General features: G+C 36.7%; 3 protein-coding genes across 9 annotated transcripts; all 3 read left to right on the top strand.

The window, feature by feature from the left end:
- The first annotated feature begins 419 nt into the window (after positions 1 to 419).
- LOC125188590 lies at positions 420 to 2971 on the top strand. The gene is made up of 2 exons (XM_048085534.1): positions 420 to 762; positions 2409 to 2971. The coding sequence occupies exons 1-2, from the start codon at positions 420 to 422 to the stop codon at positions 2969 to 2971; spliced, it is 906 nt and encodes a 301-aa protein (XP_047941491.1).
- Positions 2972 to 7381: 4410 nt separating this feature from the next.
- Positions 7382 to 11686, top strand: LOC125214895. 7 transcript variants are annotated; one of them, XM_048116112.1, is made up of 6 exons: positions 7382 to 7516; positions 7612 to 7702; positions 9313 to 9789; positions 9871 to 10020; positions 10140 to 10693; positions 10789 to 11686. In XM_048116112.1, exons 2-6 carry the CDS (start codon positions 7648 to 7650, stop codon positions 11392 to 11394), a joined length of 1842 nt encoding a protein of 613 aa, XP_047972069.1. In that variant the 5' UTR covers positions 7382 to 7516; positions 7612 to 7647; the 3' UTR covers positions 11395 to 11686. The 7 variants fall into 7 exon arrangements, with proteins under 7 accessions (XP_047972069.1, XP_047972093.1, XP_047972117.1 ...); XM_048116136.1 differs by having other exon boundaries at positions 9316 to 9789; XM_048116128.1 differs by having other exon boundaries at positions 7398 to 7702; positions 10789 to 11406; positions 11456 to 11686.
- A 5585-nt stretch (positions 11687 to 17271) lies between these two features.
- LOC125188598 (ankyrin repeat-containing protein ITN1-like) lies at positions 17272 to 20965 on the top strand. Its single transcript, XM_048085545.1, has 5 exons — positions 17272 to 17353; positions 18601 to 19071; positions 19201 to 19350; positions 19447 to 20078; positions 20210 to 20965. The coding sequence occupies exons 1-5, from the start codon at positions 17272 to 17274 to the stop codon at positions 20813 to 20815; spliced, it is 1941 nt and encodes a 646-aa protein (XP_047941502.1). The 3' UTR covers positions 20816 to 20965.
- Positions 20966 to 22052: the final 1087 nt, after the last annotated feature.

Raw genomic sequence — 22052 nt, forward strand, 5'->3', positions numbered from 1 at the left:
GGACAATGCACACGCGTTTTTTTTTTTGTTTTTTTCAAAAAAATTTCCTATTTAAACACCATAATTCTCTACCATTTCAAACACCCCAATTTCACATATCCTATCAATTATCTTCTCTCATCTCTCTCACTACAAAAATTGAATCCCGACGGCGACAATTTGGGTACATCGGAAGGCTGCAGACGGGTCTTGACTCGAGCCTTGTTCGATGCCGTTAATGAAGCCGCGGCAGAATGCTTGGCACAAATGCAGCGGGAGCAGGCAGAGGCAGAGGCGGAGGCGGCTGTGGTGGCGCGGGTCCCTCGGCCGATTCGACGTCGGACGTATGTCCCCCGCGAGCACGGCGTAGCTCACAAACGTCTGTTCGCAGTGCCAAGCATCCACGGTGGGGCCCGAATGTTTTTCACCGCCATTTTAGAATGAGCCGGGATCTTTTTCTCTGCATTGTCCGGACGTTGGAGGGACGTGATGAGTACTTCCGGTATCGGGAAGACGGCATCGGCAGACCCGGACTTACACCGTTACAGAAGTCCACGGTTGCGATCCGTCAGTCGGCCTACGACACCACAACGGATATGTTCGACGAGTACCTTCACGTCGGGGAGACAACCGGCCGCAGTTGTCTAAAGAATTTTTGTAGGGGAGTTGTGGAGGCTTTTGGCAACACATATTTGCGACCCCCGACTGCTGATGATTACCAGAGCCTGATGAGGATGCACGAGACGGTGCACGGCATCCCTGGAATGCTAGGGAGCATCGACTGTATGCACTGGGAGTGGAAGAATTGTCTGACGGCGTGGAGAGGCCAATTTACCAGTGGCTATAAGGGCACCCACCCGACGATGATCCTCGAAGTCGTCACGGACCATCGCCTATGGATCTGGCATGCATACTGAAGGAACTGGCAGCGAAAGCGGTGCGACGGATTAACATAATTTAAAAATTATTAATCGCACAAATAAATCACATAATAATCAGATCTATTTAGCATATTATTTAGACAAAATCTATTCGCGTAATTCTCACATGTATCATGCTCATAATTTGAATTAATCATGCTTTAAGAATATTGAAACATAAAACATGCTTTTCTACGGAGCAGAAATAATACCTAATTAATTCTCCAAAGAATTGAAGATGGCTAGCGAAAGCTTCTCCACGTGATGCTTTGAATACTAGACCACAAATCTTCTCTCTGGTTCCCGAACTGTACTCCGATATCAGTGTGGGTTGATCTCACCAGAATACTAGGACTTAAATAAAGAAGACAGAAGAAATTCTTTTGGGAATAGGACAAAAAATTCGAGCTCCACTCTATAGGGGGGGGGGGATGAAAATTTGAGTATTAAAACTTATGATTTCTGTCTCCCTTATTCTTCTATTTATATTAAGTTCCTTTTGGGTCCAGACGGGGATCTATGGAAGGTTTTGGATATGAGCTCATCCAATTTACTTTTAACTAATTAAATTGAACCCACAATTTAATATAAGCTTTAATTGGATATTACGAGCAGCCACTACAGAAGTAATATTGAACTCTCCCCATCCAAATCCGAAATTATAAGTAATCCGGGTTTCCGTTTAACTTTCATTTCTCGCGCTTAAGATAAAAATGTCCATTAATTAATTAGTGTCTGCTATGGTCTTAATTAATTAACTTCTTATTAATTCCAAGAGTGGACTTAGCATGAAACACTTATTTAATATTCATAGAGTAATCAAACTCCAACTAGCTAGGTTCCGAATAATAAAACCTTGTTTCGCGCTCCTCTTGAGGACATTATCAAACGAGACTCACTCTCGCGCACGATTCAACATAATAGCAATCCTAGCACCGCTAGATATTAATCACCACTACCCAATATATCAGGATCATTGGGTTACGAAAAACCGCACCATTTGATAAGTCAAAGTAATGCATAATCAATACCGTATGCTCAATGCTAACCTACATTGATTAATAAACAAATATTTATCAAGACCTCGCCTTTCAATAAATAGCCTAAGGACAAGTCTTGCTTGTTAGATTCGTTCAGTGCTATACCACACCAATGTCATCTTTTTTCAGTAAGGCTTAGAAATATGCGGACCGACATTGCAACCTTTCTCGATGGATAGTCTAATTCCAACTAGGTTGTGAAATTCATATTTTTCTTTGTTTAGGACTGACCGTGTTACCTTAAAGTGGACGCCGTCCACAACCGGTCTACTAAAACAAAGACTTAGACTTTGTTAAGGTAACTTATACATTTAAACATGCATAAACATCCATTAAATGTAAAACATAACAACATTATGACAAAAATAATCTGTTTTATTCATTGGAAAATAAAATAAGAGTTTTACGGTATTCAATCACTCGAAACGTGATTTCTAGTATACAAACTCTAACACATACTTCGGTGTAGCCGGGTCGAACAACGACATCAACGTTCTCAACTCGTCCACCCTCTTCGCCGATCAATGCAGGGGTTGCGGCCTGTCCATCGAGTTGACTGCCAACGGCCGTAGATATCATATGGGGTACAACTTGGCCGATGGAATATACCCAAGGTGGCATGTCTTTGTGAAGACGATCAGCTGCCCAATTGGGCAGAGGAGAGTGTTGTTTGCGGCAAAGCAGGAGGTTGCGCGGAAGGATGTGGAAAGGGATTTTGGTGTGCTCCAATCGCGGTGGGCAATAGTGAAAGATCCAGCGCATGTGTGGTTCAAGGAAGTCATCGCCGATATCATGTATGCGTGCATCATCTTGCACAACATGATAGTCGAACAAGAAGTTGGACATGTCACCGATTGGATCGATGATGAAGCCGGATCTAGCTCCAGCACGGTGACCCCGCCTGTCACTCGAGGATTACCGATGGGCTTCGGTGAGGTTCTAGAGAGACAGACCTCAATGCGCAGCCAACAAGACCATGCAGCGCTGATGAACGACATGATTGAAGAAGTTTGGAAGCGCCAAGGCCATTGAGGATTTGTAGTTTTTTTATTTCGTAATGTAAAATTTGAACTTTGAATGGAATGAAGTTGTTTTCTCCAATTTTTGTTTTTGTAGTGTTTTAAATATTCAAAAAATAAATAAAAAGCTTAGGGCAGGACTTAGGGCGGGCTATGGTCCACCCCATTGCAGGTGGCAGGGGCGGAGGATAAAATGCTGATGTGGCGGTGCATAGGGCGGGGCATAGGGCGTCGCATCCTCCGCCCCATTATGGATGCCCTTATCTTGGAACGTCCTAAAAAGAAATGTGAGCAGATTATCTTGGGATGGGGGGAGTATTTATTTATGAAGTCAGTGAATCATTCTCTTCTTTACTTGAAAACTTATTAGTACTAGAATAAATAAATAAATAAGTTTCATTTTCTTGACTACATGAAATTTTGGTCATTGGTTTTCTGTTTTCATAAATACAGTACTTCCTCCGTCCCATTCAAAATGGCCACTTTTCCTTTTTTGTTTGTCCCAATCAAGATGATCACTCAAGAATATGGCCATCTTGAATGGGACAGATGGAGTACTTTCTTTGTTCCATAAAAACAAACATTGTTTCCATTTTGATCCGTCTTGTAAATAGTCATTTACTATTTTTAGTTATTATTTTCTCTAATGAGACTGACCTCATTCTTTATTAACAGTGTTCTAATCATTTATTTGTTTATATCTCTTACTCCCTCCGTGCCATGGAAGATGACCCACTTTCCTTTTTGGTTTGTCCCAATCAAGATGATCCATTACTTAAAATGGAAATACTTTTATCTCTACTTTATTCCTTCTCTCTTACTTTACTCTCTCCTCTTACCACACAAAATAGAACTGCATAAAATCCCGTGCCGCCCAAGGAAGGGATCATCTTCCTTGGGACGGAGGGAGTATTTTAGCAGATATGCGTTACCACCCAAGAATGTCACTTTTATTGGAAAGAAATAAGTAATATTTAGTAGTTCTACAATACATTTCTATTTGAGATTAGTGCGGTTTGTGTACCAAATTTTCTCAAAAACTTAATTTTAAATAAATGTTCTCGCCCCTCAACTCTCACAATATTTTGAAAAATTTTCCAAAATCAAGAATTTAGTCACGAGATGATTAAATATCGTGAAAATAAATGTTTTTAAAACTAAACTAAAATTAGAGACATTTTTTATATTAACCAATTCTTTATTTTTTCGATCGATTAAAAGGAATAAATGAAAGATTTTGTTGTTTCTTCAACAATTTCTGATATCTGATGGACCAGTCAGTAGGATTCAAAATTTAACTCAAAAATAAATAATAAAGGCAAAACTAACACAAAAATCCGCATTGAGGGGACGTCCTAATAGAACATCCACAATGGAGCGCCCTATCGTCCACCCTATTGGGCGCTCTACCCTCCGCCACATCAGCATTTTATCCTCCTACCCATCCACCTACAGTGGGATGCTCTATATCCGGCCATATACTCCGCCCTATATCATTTTATTTATCTTTTGTACTCCCTCTGTCCCATGTTACTTGCACTCTTCCATAGCCATTGCATTGCTAGGTGAAGAGAGACGATGAGTTCCGGACGTTGATGTCGTTGTTCGTGTTGGGGTTTGTATACTAAAAGATGCTTCGAGCGTACATGCCTTTGTACAGTCAGCTTGTGCATGTATACGAGAAACGGCACGTCCACTTGTTTACCTAATTTTGAGAATAAATAATATAATATAATGGTTTATTATTGAAATATGATAAATAAGTCTAAGGCTTTTTACTAAGAAGGTCAAGTAGGGAAATTCGATTAATCTCCTCGTGAGTTTTCCAGTAGGGGACTTGACCAGATCTAGTAAGAAGAAAAACGTATTCACAACCTAGATAGGCTTTGGCTACCTATTGGTACGGTTGCGGTGTTTGTGATAATTCTCTCTTACCTAAGACGGGATTAGTAACACCGGTGTGGTAAAGCACTGAAAGGATCTAATATGAAATGTATTCTTTATTTTTATCTACTGTAAGAATATTTTTCAGAAATTTTAGTATTTTCTAGTCTATGGAATTAATATCAATATTGTTTATTCAGTCATACGCCATTTTGACTTATCAATGTGAGAGTTTGTACGTAACTCAAGTTCATGATATCTTGGGTGGTGGTAATTGAATAACATGAAGGTAATGGAATATTATTTCATAGAATTCACGTGCCCAGTATTGTATGATTAAATCCCTAAGGGGTGATCCCCAAGAGGTGTTTGAAAAGGGAATTTATTATTCAGAAAACTGCGCAGTAGGAATTTATTCCACGAATAATAAATAAAGTTTCAAACTAGAAAACTCTTTGGAGAATTAATTTAATTCTAGTCACATAGCAGACAAAAGAATTAAATTGACGGATCAAGATAATCTTAAACGCGGAAAATATTATAAAATAAAATGGACCCAAGTTTTTTGTATTTTGGTGATTTAAGTGGGAGTGCAATATTATTCTTTAGTGGAACAAAATAATATTCCATTGATAATATATTAAATCATGGGTCATTTGATTTAATTAGTAATTTATCTAATGGGTGAGCCCAACACTTAAATCATTCCATTGATCCCCTTACTAGCCCATTAACTCTATTATAAATAGTGAGGAGTATGGAAAACCCTAGCACTCCATTCAACACAACTCTCCTCCCCAAAACCCTAGTAGCCGTCGCCGGCTATCTCTCTCTCTCCTTGCCTCGGTTTTCGTGCCTTGGCACGTGGGAGAATTAGGGTTTTGTTTTGTTCTTGTTCTATCCTAATTCATAGGATTAGATCAAGACAATATCGAGTTTGTGATTGGTTTTCTTTAGATCTCTTCAAAGCTATTTGTTGATTATTCAAGATCCGCCCACACGGATGGATGATCAAAGACAAGGGAATAGTATGGAAGATACATGGTCGATAAACCAAGGATCTCCGGGTGGTGCAGCAAGCAATGTCAATCCGATGTCGGATTATGAGGTAACAATCGAATCTACATCAAATATACATGATTATGTGTTGATCTGATGTTGTATCTATAGATCTATGTTTATTGCATAAAATTGGAGTCGAATGCATAATCACCTAAATAGATCCGTTAAGGACCTGTTTGTTTTCCGTGTCTTCCGCTGCGGTAGCCCCAACAGTTCGACCCTGCCACACCAAAGTAAGCATGCCAGATTCAAAGCCAATGGTCAGCGATGGCTTCGAGGATCATCGTCGGGTGGCTGCCCTTGTATCCACTAGTAAATTGGCCTTTCCACGCCGTCGGACAATTCTTCCACTCCCAGTGCATACAATCTATGCTCCCTAGCATTCCAGGAAAGTCGTGCACCGTCTCATGCATGTTCGTCAGGGCCTAGCAATCTTCAGTAGTCAGCTTTCGCAAATATGTGTTGCGGAAAGCCTCCACAACTCCCCTACAAAATTTCTTTAGGCACTCGCGGCCAGTTGTCTCCCCGACGTGAAGGTACTCGTCAAACATGTCCGTCGTGGTACCGTAGGCCAATTGACGGATCGCAATTGTGCACTTCTGCACCGGCGTAAGTCCGGGTCTGCCGATGCCATCTTCTGGAAGTATTGATCACGTGCCTCTACTGTGTGGACAATGCGGAGAAAAAGATCCCGCCGCATTCTAAACCTACGGTGAAAAACCGTCGTGCCCCACCGTGGTTCCTCGGCAAAATAGTCTGCGAACAGACGTTAGTGAGCTAAGTCGTGCTCGCGGCGGACAATCGTCTAACGTCAAATCGGCTTTGAGCTTGGACCTGCTCCGCCGCTTCACGCTCGCGCTCCATTTCGGCCAAGCACTCTGCCGCAGCCTAATGAACGCAATCGAATAAGGCCCTCCAAGGTACTCCAGTCGTCGTCGGGTCTCATTTTTTTAGTGAAAGAAAGATTGGTGTGTGGGGAAAAGAGAATTGATGAGAGATAGGAGAGAAAAGCGTGGAAAATGGAATGAGAAATGTGAGGTATATATAGATAAAAATTAAAAAAAATTAAAAAAAAAAAGGAAAACGTGTTACATCGTCTGCGGTATCTTCCGCATGACCCCTAATAGGGCGGACAATACCGCGGACGATGCGTGTTCCGAGGCACATTGTCCGCGAACGATGCATCGGGCATCGTCCGCCTTGCTACAGTGGCGGACGATAGCACGTCCGATGCATCGGGCGGATGCTCTTAGAATACTAAGAATGTGCCCTTTAGATATGTGAAACGATATTTGAGTGTGGTCCGCACCATGCGAACACGACAAAACTTTATAACTAATGGTTTATATTTCAATGGTCATAATTTTTTCATCACCTTGTGGAAATTGCTAGTGATGATAAAGCAAATCTGTCGACGAATATGGAAATTACGATGACATTTCTGCAAATTAGAATATTCAAAAAGAAAAAAATAAATTAATTGGATACTCTCTTTATAATTAGGGTTTTCCAACTCACTAACATTAAGTGAGAAGAATCCAACCTTGTTCTCTCTAAAAATAGTCTCTCTGCAAAAACCGATCTTGAATTCTTCTCTCTTTCTCTGTTCAAGGCAGTAGTTTCTCACCCTTTTTCTTTAGGTGCATTAATTGTTAATTAATTATTTTGTGATAAATATGCATTAATTTATGTATTTGTTTTGTGTAGCCTGCATATTATTCCGTGGGGATTTTTGTCTCAAAAATGCTGGGAAGACAACATGAAAATGTGAATGAAAATGGTTATTCCTCATCCGATCGTAAGTGTTTTTTTTTCATATGAAATTAATGAAATGATTCTAATCGTAATTAAGAGCTTTTTCTCACATGAAATTAAGGGAAAATTGGAGGTTTTTTAAGAGGAAATATTAATTGAGACGTTTATCTAAAAATACTTTGATTAGTCATAAAACAAATTAATTTATTTTTAAAAGTAAAATGGAAAAATTGAACTAGTAAACTAAATAGGAAAAGTGATAATACATCGACCGTAAAGAATTTGTCATTAAATATAACACACACATAAAAAAAAAACTATATCTCGACAGTTTGGGGTGGAATTGTTAGTTATGTGTGGACTGGAGACTTAGGTCAATAGACATTTTGAAATTATTCTGTTTGCTGAAAATTCGAGATAAAATAGGATATTATTCATGTGTTTTCAAGCTATAGTTGGTCACGAAATTTATGAGACATATTTGTAGAACTGCGCCAAAGAATTTCATTTATAAATCTTTGATAATCGAGCATAACTTGGTCGAGTGTGTCGATCTCTCTAATCTTTCATTAGTTATTTTTAGTGGACTTTATAAAACAAAAACGAGCAAAATTACATTTGTATATGTAAAAATTAAACAAAAATACAAAATACTCCCTCTGTCCCGGATAATTCGTCTCACTTTGACCGCGCACAGGTTTTAAGAAATATAATAAAAAGTGAGTTGAAAAAGTTAGTGGAATGTGGGTCCTACTTTTATATATTAGTTTTATAATAAAATATAAGTAGAAATGAGTTAGTGGAATATGGGATCCACTACTTAAAAATGGTAAAAAGTGAAATTGGACAAATTATGTAGGATGGACCGAAATGGAAAATTGAGACAAATTATCTGGGACGGAGGGAGTACTACTCATCTGTCCCTTCAAGATGTTTCAACCAATATGTGATATCCTCATTAAAATATTCTCTCTGTCCTAAGTTACTTGAATCGTATTCCATTTTTGGTTGTCCAAGTTACTTGAGTCATTTCTTTTTTTTCTAAAAACAAAACATTTAATCGCACGTACTTTATTCTTTCTTTGACTTTACTCTCACTCATCTCTCTTACTTTATTCTCGTACTTTATTTAACTCACTAAGCTTAACTTTCTTAAATCTCGTGTCGAAATTAAACGCTTCAAGTAATGTGGGGTGAAGGGAGTATTCCTCAAAAAATCCCTACTTCATCACATTCAACAACTCTGCCTAAAGGAATCTGTCGATAAGAAAGTATCAATTATCTTAAATGAGACGAAAGGAGAATTATTAAATAATTGCTTTAGCGATCTTAGTGTTGAGTCCCAGTCTTTGTTCAGACCCTGCCTCATGGTGTGATTGGGTCGCGTCGGCCTGACCCAGACCCTACCCCTTTAGAATTAGCATTTTTATAAAAATTAATTGTCAAATTTTTGTTGAGAACACTAATTAATAGTAGTACTTAAAGAATAACCGCCAATTTCATTCAATATAACAGTCACTTTTATTTATAGTAAATAGTATTATCAAAATGTCACTTTTACTATAGCCTATAATGATTCAGTTTAATTAGATTTAAAATTCCACAAGGTCTTTTAAATCGAGCAATCTAACGAATCATTCTCGAACATTCAAGCAGGTGAAAGAAGACCATCGACCGATACCGTTGCGCTACACCGAGCCGCACTGATGGGCAACTGGGATGCTGCTTGGGAGCTTTTAAGCAGAAACGAAAACTTGATCAGAACCGCTATAACAGAAGGAGGTGAAATTGCACTGCACGTAGCTGCAGTTGAAGGCCATGAAATTTTTGTCACAAAATTATTGGAAAATATTGAAATAGATGACATGGAAACTCTGAACGAGAAAGGGTGCACTGCACTATGCTTTGCTGCAGCTGCTGGACACACTAAAATTGCTCAAATTATGTTACAAAAACACCCAGATTTGGCAAATATCAAGGGTGAGAATAGTGTTTGGCCGCTCTATATGGCTGCATTGCTAGGATTTGGTGAAATGGCTGACTTTCTCTACCATAAGTCAAATCTCGGATCATGGACCCCACTAGAAAAGGTCAACATGCTGACTTCAGCAATTGAGTCTGAGTTGTACGGTAAGGTCGTCTTAACTGGCATTAGCAATATTGTACTCATAGCATTCTATTATGACATCTTATAATGTGTGAATTAACTAGATTTAGCTAAGAGGATCGTGGGCGACGATAAAACGTTAGCTGTGGCTAAAGACATAAATGGCGAGACACCGTTGCAAGTGCTTGCCCGGTGTCCATCTGCATTTTCTTGTGACAACGGCCCAGGATTTTGGAACAAGATTGCAATAAATGGTTAGTATTTATGTATGGATCCAATCATCCAATCGTTATCTTGTTTTCTTTTTTTGGTTATATAGGATTTATAATTTTTTCAACATAATGACAAGGGTTTAATTACCTAATATATTTAGTACTGCCCTGTATGAAGAAGACAGCGATTGACGACATGAATGCAAGGTGTAATGCCAAAAGATTAATGTATTATTTGATGGATGCTGCTAAATTATGTAAAGAAGATATTGAAATAGGAGGAGCCGTTGAGCCAGCACATGTTGAAGCAACAGTAGTTGTTGAGTCAGCACATGTTGAACCAACAACTCATGTTGAGTCAGCAGATATTGAAGCAGATGAAGATAGGGTTACGGATTTTTCGACATCATTTTTTACAGCAGTGGATGCGGGAAATGATGTATTCTTGGTGGAATTATTCAAAAACGACCATGATTTATTGTACAAAGTTAACGAAAAATCACATAGCATATTTCATGTTGCGGTTTTGCGTCGCAACGTCAATGTGTTCAATTTGATGTATGAGTTGGGTGGTACCAAAGATTTGATAGCAACGTACATAGATGATGAAGGTAATAACATATTGCACTTGGCGGGAAAATTGGCTCCTCAAAATAAGCTTGACACTATTCCCGGGGCTGCTTGGCAGATGCAACGGGAAGTACTGTGGTTCAAGGTATGAAATGCGATACTACATTGGATTTTTCGTGTTAGTCTTTCACTTTATATCGAAAGATACGAGATGTAACATGAAAATATAAAACTTTTCAGGAGGTCGAGAAGCTCGTACAGCCCTCTTACAGACACAAGAAGAATAAGAAAGGGCAAACGCCTCACGAATTATTTGTAGCCGAGCACAAAGGTATACGAGCGGAAGGGGAGAAATTCATGAAGCAAACCGCGAAATCGTGTATGCTGGTGACGATACTGATCGCGACCGTAGTGTTCACAACGGCTTTCACTGTCCCCGGCGGATACAACAATAGCGGCGTCCCAATTCTCGAGAACAAGAGGATGTTCGTGATCTTCCCTCTGTCGGAGGCAGTGGCGATGCTCTCCTCGCTCACCTCGATGCTCATGTTCCTCTCGATCCTCACTTCCCGCTACTCCGACGAGGACTTCCTCAAAGCGCTGCCGATTTGGATGGTGGTGGGTGTGTCGGCGCTCTTCTTCTCCATCGTGGCGATGATGGCGGCGTTCTGCTCGTGCTTGCTGTTTTTCGAGCACGGTTGGGTGTCGGCGACACTGCTCTTGACTTTCTTCGGAAGTGTGCCGATAATGTTTGTGGTGTTAAAGTATCATCTCTTGAAGACTATACTGCTTTGTACCTATAGTTGTACTTGGTTGTTCCGGTCGCACAACCGGTTGCACTCCTAGGAATTTGCTTGGGATGCGGGATGTACTGTACAACTGGTTGCACTCCTAGGTATTTGCTCAGGATGCACCGTACAACTAGTTGCACTCTTATGTATTATCACTTATATAGCTCTAATTAAAGCACCTAGTTATGTCATATTGTAATGTAGTAGTGTACAAATATGTTTATGCATGAGGTTGGTAGTCCTACCTTTTATTCAAAGTTGATTATTAGAGGATCCACAATGGTCGGCGAGCGACCGGCTAGCCGATTCCCGGCGCTGATTATTAGAGCATCCACAATGTTTATGTATGAGGTTGGTAGTCCTACCTTTTATTCAAAGTTTTGAAATTTATACTCCATTCGTCCCGCTTTAGCAGTCCCATTGACTTTTCTGCCCTCTTTTTGTAAAAATTATAAGAAATAGTTAAAGAGGAGAAATGATAAATTAAGAGAGAATAATATAGAGAAAAATCTTATCTACATTATTGTCTCTCTTACTTTACCATTTCTCTATTTTAACTATTTTTTATCATTTTTATAAAAAGAGGGCAGAATAAATAATGAATTCTATTTCCTATCAATATATCCAATATATTTAGGAATTGGACTCACTAGGGTGTGAAGAATAAAATACATTATTCCTAAATAGGTATTATCCCATTGTTCCTTGTATCAATTCGGCTAATTTAACTGATATATATAGTGATATTGGATTTGTTGATGTATTAGCTAGTTAGTAATATTACTTAAAGAGGAAAAATCTTAAGAAATTAACATGGAAATTGTGGTCATATGTAGCGGTGTAATGTATTTGTTCATAGCGACAAAATTGAAAAACATTGATATAAGCAACAATGGGAGAATACCTAGCTATTTGGGAATAATGAATTATATTTTCCAAACCCTGTGAGTCCAATTTCTAAATATTGGATATATTTGATGGGAAATATATTGATGGCACTAGTCCTATTTGGGAATAATGCATTCTATTTCCAATCAACATATCCAATATATTTAGGAATTGGACTCACCAGGGTTTGAAGAAAAGAATACATTATTCCCAAATAGGTATTATCCCATTGCTCCTTATATCAATACTGCTAATTTGACGGATATATGAATATTGGACTTCTTGATGTACTAGTTAGTTAGTAGTATTACTTAAAAGAGGAAAAATATTTTCATATCGACAAAAACGAAAAATGGTGAATTCTTGGTGGAGCTATTAAAATATTGAGTAAACAAGGACAGACACAATATATTTCGTGTTGTGTTTTCATGCTATTACGTCAATGCGTTCAATTTGATGTATAAGTTGGATGGTACCACAGACTTGATAGCAACCCAGATGCTAATGGTAACAACATGTTGCATTTGGCGGGAAAATTTGCTCCTCACCAGCAGCTCGAACACATTGACGTAGCAATCGAATACCGCAATATGAAATATATTGTGTCTGTCCTTGTTTACTCTGTACAGTAAATTGTGGTCGTATTTTAATAGATCCACCAAGAATTCGTTGTTTCCCGATTTTGCTGCTATGAACAATAATTCCGACAAATCTGGAGCGGCGGCTTCGACATCTTGCATACACTATTCAACAGCATCCCATAAAAATTCACTCCACACTATTCAACAGCATCCCACAAAAATTCACTCCACTATTGTTTAGACTTCACAGTTTACTTTCATGTTGTGTGTATTTGAATTCTTCACGTAGACTAATACTAAAAATATTTTGATGAATTAAATATTGTTAATAGACACATGGAGAAAAAGAAAACAAAAGTTAGAATTTAGTCGATCGTATTTCTAATTTATACTCCTGTCACATTACCATACGAATTTATACACAAAACACAATTTTCTTGATCTAGCTATCTAAATCATAGTAGGAATTGTAAATAAATGATGTACACAACTAACAATTTCTTGTAATTAACTTTGTCCCAAAATCCTTGGTCTTTGTCACAAGAAAATATCAATGGCTTCCGCGCTTGCACTTGCAAAAGTGTCTCGCCCGTAGCCATCTTTAGTCGTGGCTTACGTTTTATCTTCTTCCACCATCCTCAGTGATCTTCTTCTACCTTCTCGAGAATATTTGACAATGACTCGTTTAAATTGCTTGACATTGGTGGAATTTTGAATTTAGAAGGGTTTGGACTCAAAGACAGAACCAAGTCCAATATTTGAGAATTTCCTTAACAGGTCGGGTTTGAGTTAGACCTTCTAATAATGACAAAGCCTGCACGATTTGTCGCTCTTAATTTCATGTGTGTGTGGTATTGTGTAGGCCTGCTTATTCGGCCGGTTCCGGTTCTAACCGGATCGGTTGACCGTTTAACTGATTTTAAATTTTTATAAATCCTAGAACCGGAACCGATCGGTTCCGGTTTGGAACTGGCCGGTTAAGAACCGGTCGATTCCGGTTCCGAACCGGAACCGATGTGTAATTTTAAGTCGAATTTATTAATAATTTTAAATAGTTCAATACTAAAAAAAAAATCCAACATCTAGAAATATAACAAATAATCCTTAAGAATTCAAATAAATACACAAAAATACAAACCAACAATACAATAATATTCATATATGGATAAGAGTGATGCCAAGTGTACTAGGTCGGACTAGTTTATGTTAGCAATTTTTTAATTCCATTTTCTCTTTTTCTGGCTAAACAAATATTCAATGGAATTTCCAATACTAATTAACCTTGTTGTGATTTTTTGCTTTATAACGGAACAGTTAATAAATTGTTCACAAACACGTTAAAATCGTATGTTAAATGAATTATTACATAAATTTGTTATAAAGTTAAATTTCTATCATATGAAATGATATTGTATTTGTAAAAGTTCTTTTGGAAATTAATAAAACAAACTTATGATGTTCTACTCATTCTAGTTTGTTCATAAAAAATGGATTGGGGAAATAATTATAGATTCAAAGTATTACGGTTTAAACATTTTAAATACTTCAGAGCTCGCAAATCTAACAATGTTTAAATCTAACAATCACTCAATGTTTTAAATTATTTTACTTTAATTCAAAATTAATTCAATTAAATTAGATTTATTAGTATATTAAATTATAAAAAAAATAAAATTGGATTATAATCCGGTTAGGAACCGGTCGGTTCCGGTTCGGAACCGGAACCGATTTTATTTAAAAAGTTAGAACCGGTACCGGAACCAATACTGATTTTTTTCGGTTCCGATTCCTCAATTAACCGGCCGGTTCCGATTCCGATTCCGGTTAACCGAGAACCGGAGAACCGATTAAGCACCCCTAGTATTGTGTGAATGGAATGTGGATATGACAAAGAATCTTTTCTTCATAAAGAAATAATCTTTAGATTATTATAAAATGCAAATGTTCATGAATATATAAAAACTACTCTATGATATCACATGTGGTGTGAAGATTCAATCTATATATACAATCAAAAGCAATTAATACATTATGTCACAACAACCTACTTAAACTCCACTGAATCGACTTGAAATTATTCTTCATATATTAATTTATTGTAAATTACTAATATATGGGGCCTATCTATACTATATTAAAAAGGCAAATTTATGGTAAAGAATCACAAATTCAAATTCCATTTGATATCTGAATTCTACATCGACCAATTGTATTAAGTTATATACCTCTCTGCAATTTCCTCCACCTTCCACAATATAGATTTTCTGTCCCTTTGTTGAGGTTGATTTTATTGGCCACCATTATTATTTCTTATGTTATTTAGGAAAAATATATGTTATTTTGAGTGATATGTCTAATAAGAAAAATATAATATTTGGAATAAACGAAGAGAGTACTGAACTGAATTGTATAGTACTATATTCATAAAATATTCAAATATATTAATTTGGAAAATGACCCTACTTTTAATGAGAGATGGACTATTAAAAATTAAAAAATCATATGCACTTTCGGCTTTAATATGCAAATTCGGTCGAGTATGATTAGTCAAATTCCGCGGGTTCGATACACTTATGTTCAAACCAAAGAGGAAAAAAAATATAGTAATTTGCATTTGACGTTAGCCTAAATACACGTACTATTAGAGTCTAGTTTCCCAAAATCGAAAAATCAATGTACGCACCATTCGCCTTTTATAGCATGTTTAGTATTTTATATTATCTTCTTTAAGTATTTTGGGTTGATTTAAATTGTGACAGAACTTCCCTTTTATAGAACTTCTTTAAGTATCTTCTTCAAGTTTCAATCCTACTTAATAGTTGTAAACAACGTTAGCACAAAATAAATATATTTAAAAAAAATAAATAATATAGCCGCCAGTCCCACCCCAAGCTCCCTTCTCTCCATCGAAAAAACAAATACTACTTTAATTTCCAATATTCCATGCATGATGCATCCATCACATATTCACATATGATATTTAATTGGTAGAGATGTCATATATAGATTGTTAGGTACAGACCTATATATTTATTTATGGAGTCAGTGAATCATTCTCTTCCACTCAAAAATATTAGCATTAGGATAAATAAATAAATATGTTTCATTTTCTTGACTGCATGAATTTTTGGGTCATTGGTTCTCTGTTCACATAATACATACTCCCTGTAAATAAAAACAACCATTGTTTCCCTGTAAACATAGTCCATTTTTATTTTTGATAAAAAAAATTTATCTAATGAGACATACCTTATCCTCTAGTAACAGCGTTCCAATTATTTATTTATTTATTTATATCTCTCGTATTTTATTAATTATGCATTAAACCTCGTCTCATCCCAAAATATCACTTTTTATGGAACGAAGTGAGTACTTCCTTCGTTCCCTCATAGTTGAGTCATTTTCACTTTATTCTCTTTTTTACTTTTCTATCTTACTTTATTCTCTCTATTCTATTCTATTCTATTCATTTTTACTTTATTCTCTCTCTTATTTTTTTATCTATTTATTTAACACACTCAACATCTCTTCCTTAATCTCCGTACGGATTTCACCTCAACTAGGGGATGGAGGGATTAATATTTAGTAGGAGTACTATAAATATTATTTGAGATATGTGCGGTTTGTTTCCCAAATTTTTGCAAAAACTTAATTTTAAATTATAAACGCTCTCAACTTTCACAATATTTTAAAAAATATTCCAAAATCGAGAATTTAGTCATGAGATGATGAGTCACACCTCCGAAATCTAGGTTTTGGGGTATTTTTTAAATATCATGAAAATTAATGTTTTTAAAATTAAACGTAAATTAGAGACATTTTTAAAGAATATATTAACCATTTCTTTATTTTTCGTTTGATGGGAAGGGATAAAAGAGAGATCTTGTTGTTTCTTCAACAATTTCTGATATCTAGTGAACCTATCAATAGGACTTCAAATGAACACAAAAATATTTTATGAAGGCAAAATTAACACAAAAATCCGCATTGTGGGGATGTCCTGTTAGAATACTAAGAATGTGCCCTTTAATGTTTTGAAACGATACTTGTGTGTGGTCCGCACCATGCGAACACGACAAAAATTAATAATTAATGGTTTATATTTCAATGGTCATAATTTTTCATCACTATGTGGAAATTGCTAGTGATGATAAAGCAAATGGTCGACGAATATGGAAATTACGATGACATTTCTGCTTATTAGAATATTCAAAAAGAAAAAATTAATTATTGGATCCTCTCTTTATAATTAGGGTTTTCAACTCACTAACATTCATTAATTGAGAAGAATCCAACCTTCTTCACTCTAAAAATAGTTTCTCTGCAAAATCCGATCTTGAATTCTTCTCTCTTCAAGGCAGTAGTTTCTCATCCTTTTCTTTAGGTGCATTAGTTTTTAATTATTTTGTGATAAATATGAATTAATTTATGTATTTGTTTTTGTGTAGCCTGCATAATATTCCATGGGGATTTTTATATCAAAAATACTGGGAAGACAACATGAGGGGATAAATCTGAATGAAAATGGTTATTCCTCATCTCATCGTAAGTGCTTTTTTCACATGAAATTAATGGAATAACTGAGATTCTTCTCTAATTTTAATTGCTTTTTTCACATGGGAAATCGGAGATTTTTTAAGAGAGAATATGAATTAAGACCTTTTTTTCTAAAAAAATGTAAATTAGTCATAAAACAAAATTAATTTATTAAAAGTAATTAAAATGGAGAAATACAGTATTAGTAAAATAAATAGGAAACGTGATGATATGACCGTACAACGATTTTTTTATTCATTTCGTTTGCCATGTCATGTAAATTTGTCATTAATTACATACAATACATATAAAAATAAAATATAGTATATATACTACTCCCTCCGGCCCACTGAAAATGACCACATTCTTGAGTGGCACGGAGTTTTAGGTGAAATATTTGTTTGTGATAGATTACAAAAAAAGTGATTGAATATATTAATGAGGAGAGAGGGATTTAATTCTAAATATAGAAAGTGAACATCTTAAATGGGACAAATTAAAAAGGAAATGTGGACATTTTGAATGAGACGAGGGGAGTATATCTCAACATTTTGTGGTGGAATTGTTAGTTATGTGTGGACTAGAAGACTTAGGTCAACACTCAACAGACATTGAAATTATTCTGTTTGCTGAAAATTCAAGATATAGACAAGTTCATTTATTTTTTTAATTTATTCATGTGATTTCAAGCTATAGTTAGTAACGAGATTTTGAGACAGATGTATAACTCCGCCAAAGAATTTCATTTATATATCTTTATAAATCAAGTGTAACTTGGTCGAGTGTGTCGAACTCTCATCTTTCATTAGTTATTTTTAGTGGACTTATTAATAAAACAAAAACGAACAAAATTACATTTTTATCTGTAAAATAACTAACCAAAATGCAAAATATAGTCCAATAATATTGCATCTGTCACATTCAAGATGTCGATCTTAAAAAAGTGATTATCTTAAATGGAACGAAATGGATAAGTTTTTATTGCTTTAACGATCCCAGAGTTGTGTTGTGGTCTTTGATAAGTCTCTGCCCAGATCCTTACCCTTAAGAATATACTTAATTCATCAAATTAGTATCATTTTTATGAAAAACTATAGTCATTTTTTATTGAGAAAACTAATACACTTTCTTAAAGAATAACTGTCACTTTTATTTATAAATATTATTCACTTTTATTATAGCCTAAATTTATTTTTAATACTATAATTTGAAATCGAGCAATCTGGCAAACAAATCATTCTCGAACATTTGAGTAGGCGAAAGAAGACAACGGACCGACAGGGTTCTACACAGAGCTGCATTAAAGGGCGACTGGAATGATGTTGAAGAGCTTTTGACTGAAAATGAAGACTTGGCCAAAACCGCCATAATGGAAGGAGGTGAAATCGCACTGCACATAGCTGCAGTCGAAGGCCATGAAACTTTCGTTTCAAAATTATTGGAAATTCTCGACATAGATGACGTGGCAACTTTGAACATGAATGGGTGCACTGCACTATGCTTTGCTGCCGCTGCTGGCCACGTTGAAATTGCTCGAATTATGTTACAAAAACACCCAAATTTGGCGGATATTAAGGGTGAAACTGGTGTTTGGCCGCTCTATATGGCTGCATTGCAAGGATTTGAAGAAATGGCTGACTTTCTCTACCGTAATTCAGATATCGGACTGTGGACCCCACTAGAAAAGGTCAACATGCTGACGTCAGCAATCGACTCTGAGTTGTACGGTAAGGTCGTCTTAATTGGAATTAGCATTATGCAATTCAAATCTTCTATATTGCATTCTATTATGACATCTTATATTACTATATTCGTTGCATTCAAGTATGACATCCTATAATGTGTGAATTAATTAGATTTAGCTATGAGGATCGTGGACGAAGATAAAACGTTAGTTGTGGCTAGAGACATAAATGGCGAGACACCATTGCAAGTGCTTGCGCGGAGTCCATCAGCATTTTCTTGTGACAACGGCCAAGGATTTTGGGACAAGATTGTAAGAAATGGTTAGTAATTTATGTATGGATCCAATAATTATCTTGTTTCTTTATAGTAATTTTTTTCTGCTTAGTGACAAGGTCTTAATTTCTTAATATTTTTAGTACTGCCCATGAAAAAATCGGCGATCGATATGAATGCAAGGTGTAATGCCAAAAGATTAATGAATTGTTTGTGGGATGCCGCTGAGTTATGTAAAGAAGATATTGAAGCAGCACGTACTGAAACGGTCGGAGTTATTGAGCAAGCACATGTTGAAACAACGACAGTTGTTGAGACAACACATGCTGAAACAACGGTAGTTGTTGAGTCAACACATGCTGAAATAGTTACTCCCGCTGAATCAGTAGAAATTGATCAAGCAGCGGGAGCTACTGAGTCGGAAGATATTGAAGCAAACGAAGCTAGGGCGGTAGATTCTTCAACATTATTTTTTATAGCAGCGGAGTCAGGAAATGATGAATTTATAGTGGAATTATTCAAAAATGACCATAATTTATTGTACAAAGTGAATGATAACTCACATAGCATATTTCATGTTGCGGTTTCGCGTCGCTACGTCAATGTGTTCAATTTGATGTATGAGTTGGGTGGTACGAAAGATTTGATAGCAACATACATAGATGATGAAGGTAATAACATATTGCACTTGGCGGCAGAATTGGCTCCTCAAAATCAGCTCGACTGCATTCCCGGGGCTGCTTGGCAGATGCAAAGGGAAGTACTGTGGTTCAAGGTACAAAATTTTCTACTATTATATTTCATACTCCCTCCTTCCTGTAAAAAATATGAAATTTCTACTTTATCAACTTTTTTCTTTCTAATGATGTGTGGTCATCCTCCATGAACTATACTTCAAATTCTCAGGCTGTCGAGAAGCTCGTACGGCCCGCATTCAAACATAAAAAGAACAAAGAAGGGAAAACGCCTCGCGAATTATTTGTAGCCAAGCACGAAGGCCTCCGTGCTGAAGGGGAGAAATTCATGAAGCAAACCGCGAAATCGTGCATGGTGGTGACGGTGCTCATCGCGACGGTGGTGTTCACAACGGCCTTCACCGTCCCAGGCGGTTACAACAGAAACGGCGCCCCTATCTTGGAGAACAAGAGGATGTTCGTGATCTTCCCAGTGTCGGAGGCGGTGGCGACGCTATCCTCGCTCACCTCGATGCTCATGTTCCTCTCGATCCTCACGTCCCGCTACTCTGACGAGGACTTCCTCACGGCACTTCCAATTTGGATGGTGGTGGGCGTGTCGACACTCTTCTTCTCCATTGTAGCGATGATGGTGGCGTTTTGCTCGTGCTTGTTGTTCTTCGAGCACGGGCGGGCGGCAGCCGCCCTGCTCTTGGTTTTGTTTGGAAGTGTGCCGATAATGTTCGAGGTGTTGAAGTATCGCCTCTTGAGGACTATACTACGTTGTACCTATAGTTGTACTGGGTTGTTCCGATCGCACAACCGGTTGCACTCCTAGGTATCTACTTGGGATGCGATATGTACCGTACATTTGGTTGCACTACTAGGGATTTGCTCGCGATGCCGGATGTACGTACAACCGGTAGCACTCTTAGATATTATCACTTATATAGCGCTCTAATTAAAAGCACTTAGGTTGTCTCATAGTGTAATGCATTAGTGAAACTGGGTGTAATGTATCTACTCGGGATGCGAGATGTATCGTACAACCGGTTGTACTCCTAGGTATTTGCTCTGGATGAGGGATGTACCGTACAACCGTCACACTCTTAGGTATATAATCACTGGGGAGTGTTATATTGCTAACTCAATACCTAATTTTTAACTACAACTAAATAATAGTCATTAGATATTCAAATTAAGAGTCTAGATCATTAGCCTCGGAATGTCAACACGATAAAAAAAACGTCAATAAGGGTATTAAGGTCAATTTACAACAAATTAGGTATAACTAACTTTTGAAAAATATCCCATAATTTTAAAATGCATATAACTTTCTCAATTTATATTATTTTTTCGCACAAAATATATCAAATTAAAGAAAATTTCATAAGGATTCTAACGAGATCCCACTTGCATATGTTCCGATGTCAAAATTTGAAAAAAAAAATTAAATTTTTTAAATTTTTTCGTACAGCAACAATATCAACATGATATATAAAATATGTCAATATAATACATGTAGGTGGCGTTCAGTTGCCATGACTAATTATCATGAGACTATCCATCTAGGATTAAGTTGTGGGATTATTTAGTTGGAGGTGGAGACTATGACTAATAATCATGAGACTATCCATCTAGGATTAAGTTGTGGGGGTCAATCTTATGAACCAAACATGATACATATTTAATCATGAGATTTAGTCTTGTCAACCGAACACCCCCGTAGAATGTCAATATAAGCTACTACCTCCGTCCACCAAAATTTGTCCCACTTTGACTCGGCACGGGTTTTAAGAAATGTAATGGAAAGTGAGTTGAAAAAGTTAGTGGATTGTGGGTCCTACTTTAATATATTAGTTTTATAATAAAATATGAGTAGGAATGAGTTAATGGAATATGGGGTCCACTACCAAAAATGGTAAAAGTGAAATGGGACAAATTTTGGGGGACGGATGGAAATGGAAAAATGGGACAAATTTTGGTGGACGGAGGTAGTATGTGTTAACATTCTCAAAGCATTGTGTTGATATTTACGAATCACTATATTGACAGTTTCATCTAAAACCCTAATT

Source organism: Salvia hispanica, chromosome 1 (genome assembly GCF_023119035.1).
Source record: "Salvia hispanica cultivar TCC Black 2014 chromosome 1, UniMelb_Shisp_WGS_1.0, whole genome shotgun sequence".
NCBI classification, from domain to species: domain Eukaryota; kingdom Viridiplantae; phylum Streptophyta; class Magnoliopsida; order Lamiales; family Lamiaceae; genus Salvia; species Salvia hispanica.

What these genes read in the sequence shown, in the direction of transcription:
- LOC125188598 (XM_048085545.1), top strand. Translation starts at nt 17,272, where the DNA reads ATGGGGATTTTTATATCAAAAATACTGGGAAGACAACATGAGGGGATA. An exon ending in AATCGACTCTGAGTTGTACG is followed by an intron (nt 19,072 to 19,200) that starts GTAAGGTCGTCT and finishes TGAATTAATTAG; the next exon opens with ATTTAGCTATGAGGATCGTG. An exon ending in GGGAAGTACTGTGGTTCAAG is followed by an intron (nt 20,079 to 20,209) that starts GTACAAAATTTT and finishes TCAAATTCTCAG; the next exon opens with GCTGTCGAGAAGCTCGTACG.
- LOC125214895 (XM_048116112.1), top strand. Translation starts at nt 7,648, where the DNA reads ATGCTGGGAAGACAACATGAAAATGTGAATGAAAATGGTTATTCCTCA. An exon ending in TGGTTATTCCTCATCCGATC is followed by an intron (nt 7,703 to 9,312) that starts GTAAGTGTTTTT and finishes CGAACATTCAAG; the next exon opens with CAGGTGAAAGAAGACCATCG. An exon ending in GAACAAGATTGCAATAAATG is followed by an intron (nt 10,021 to 10,139) that starts GTTAGTATTTAT and finishes TAATATATTTAG; the next exon opens with TACTGCCCTGTATGAAGAAG.
- LOC125188590 (XM_048085534.1), top strand. Translation starts at nt 420, where the DNA reads ATGAGCCGGGATCTTTTTCTCTGCATTGTCCGGACGTTGGAGGGACGT. An exon ending in AATGCTAGGGAGCATCGACT is followed by an intron (nt 763 to 2,408) that starts GTATGCACTGGG and finishes ACTTCGGTGTAG; the next exon opens with CCGGGTCGAACAACGACATC.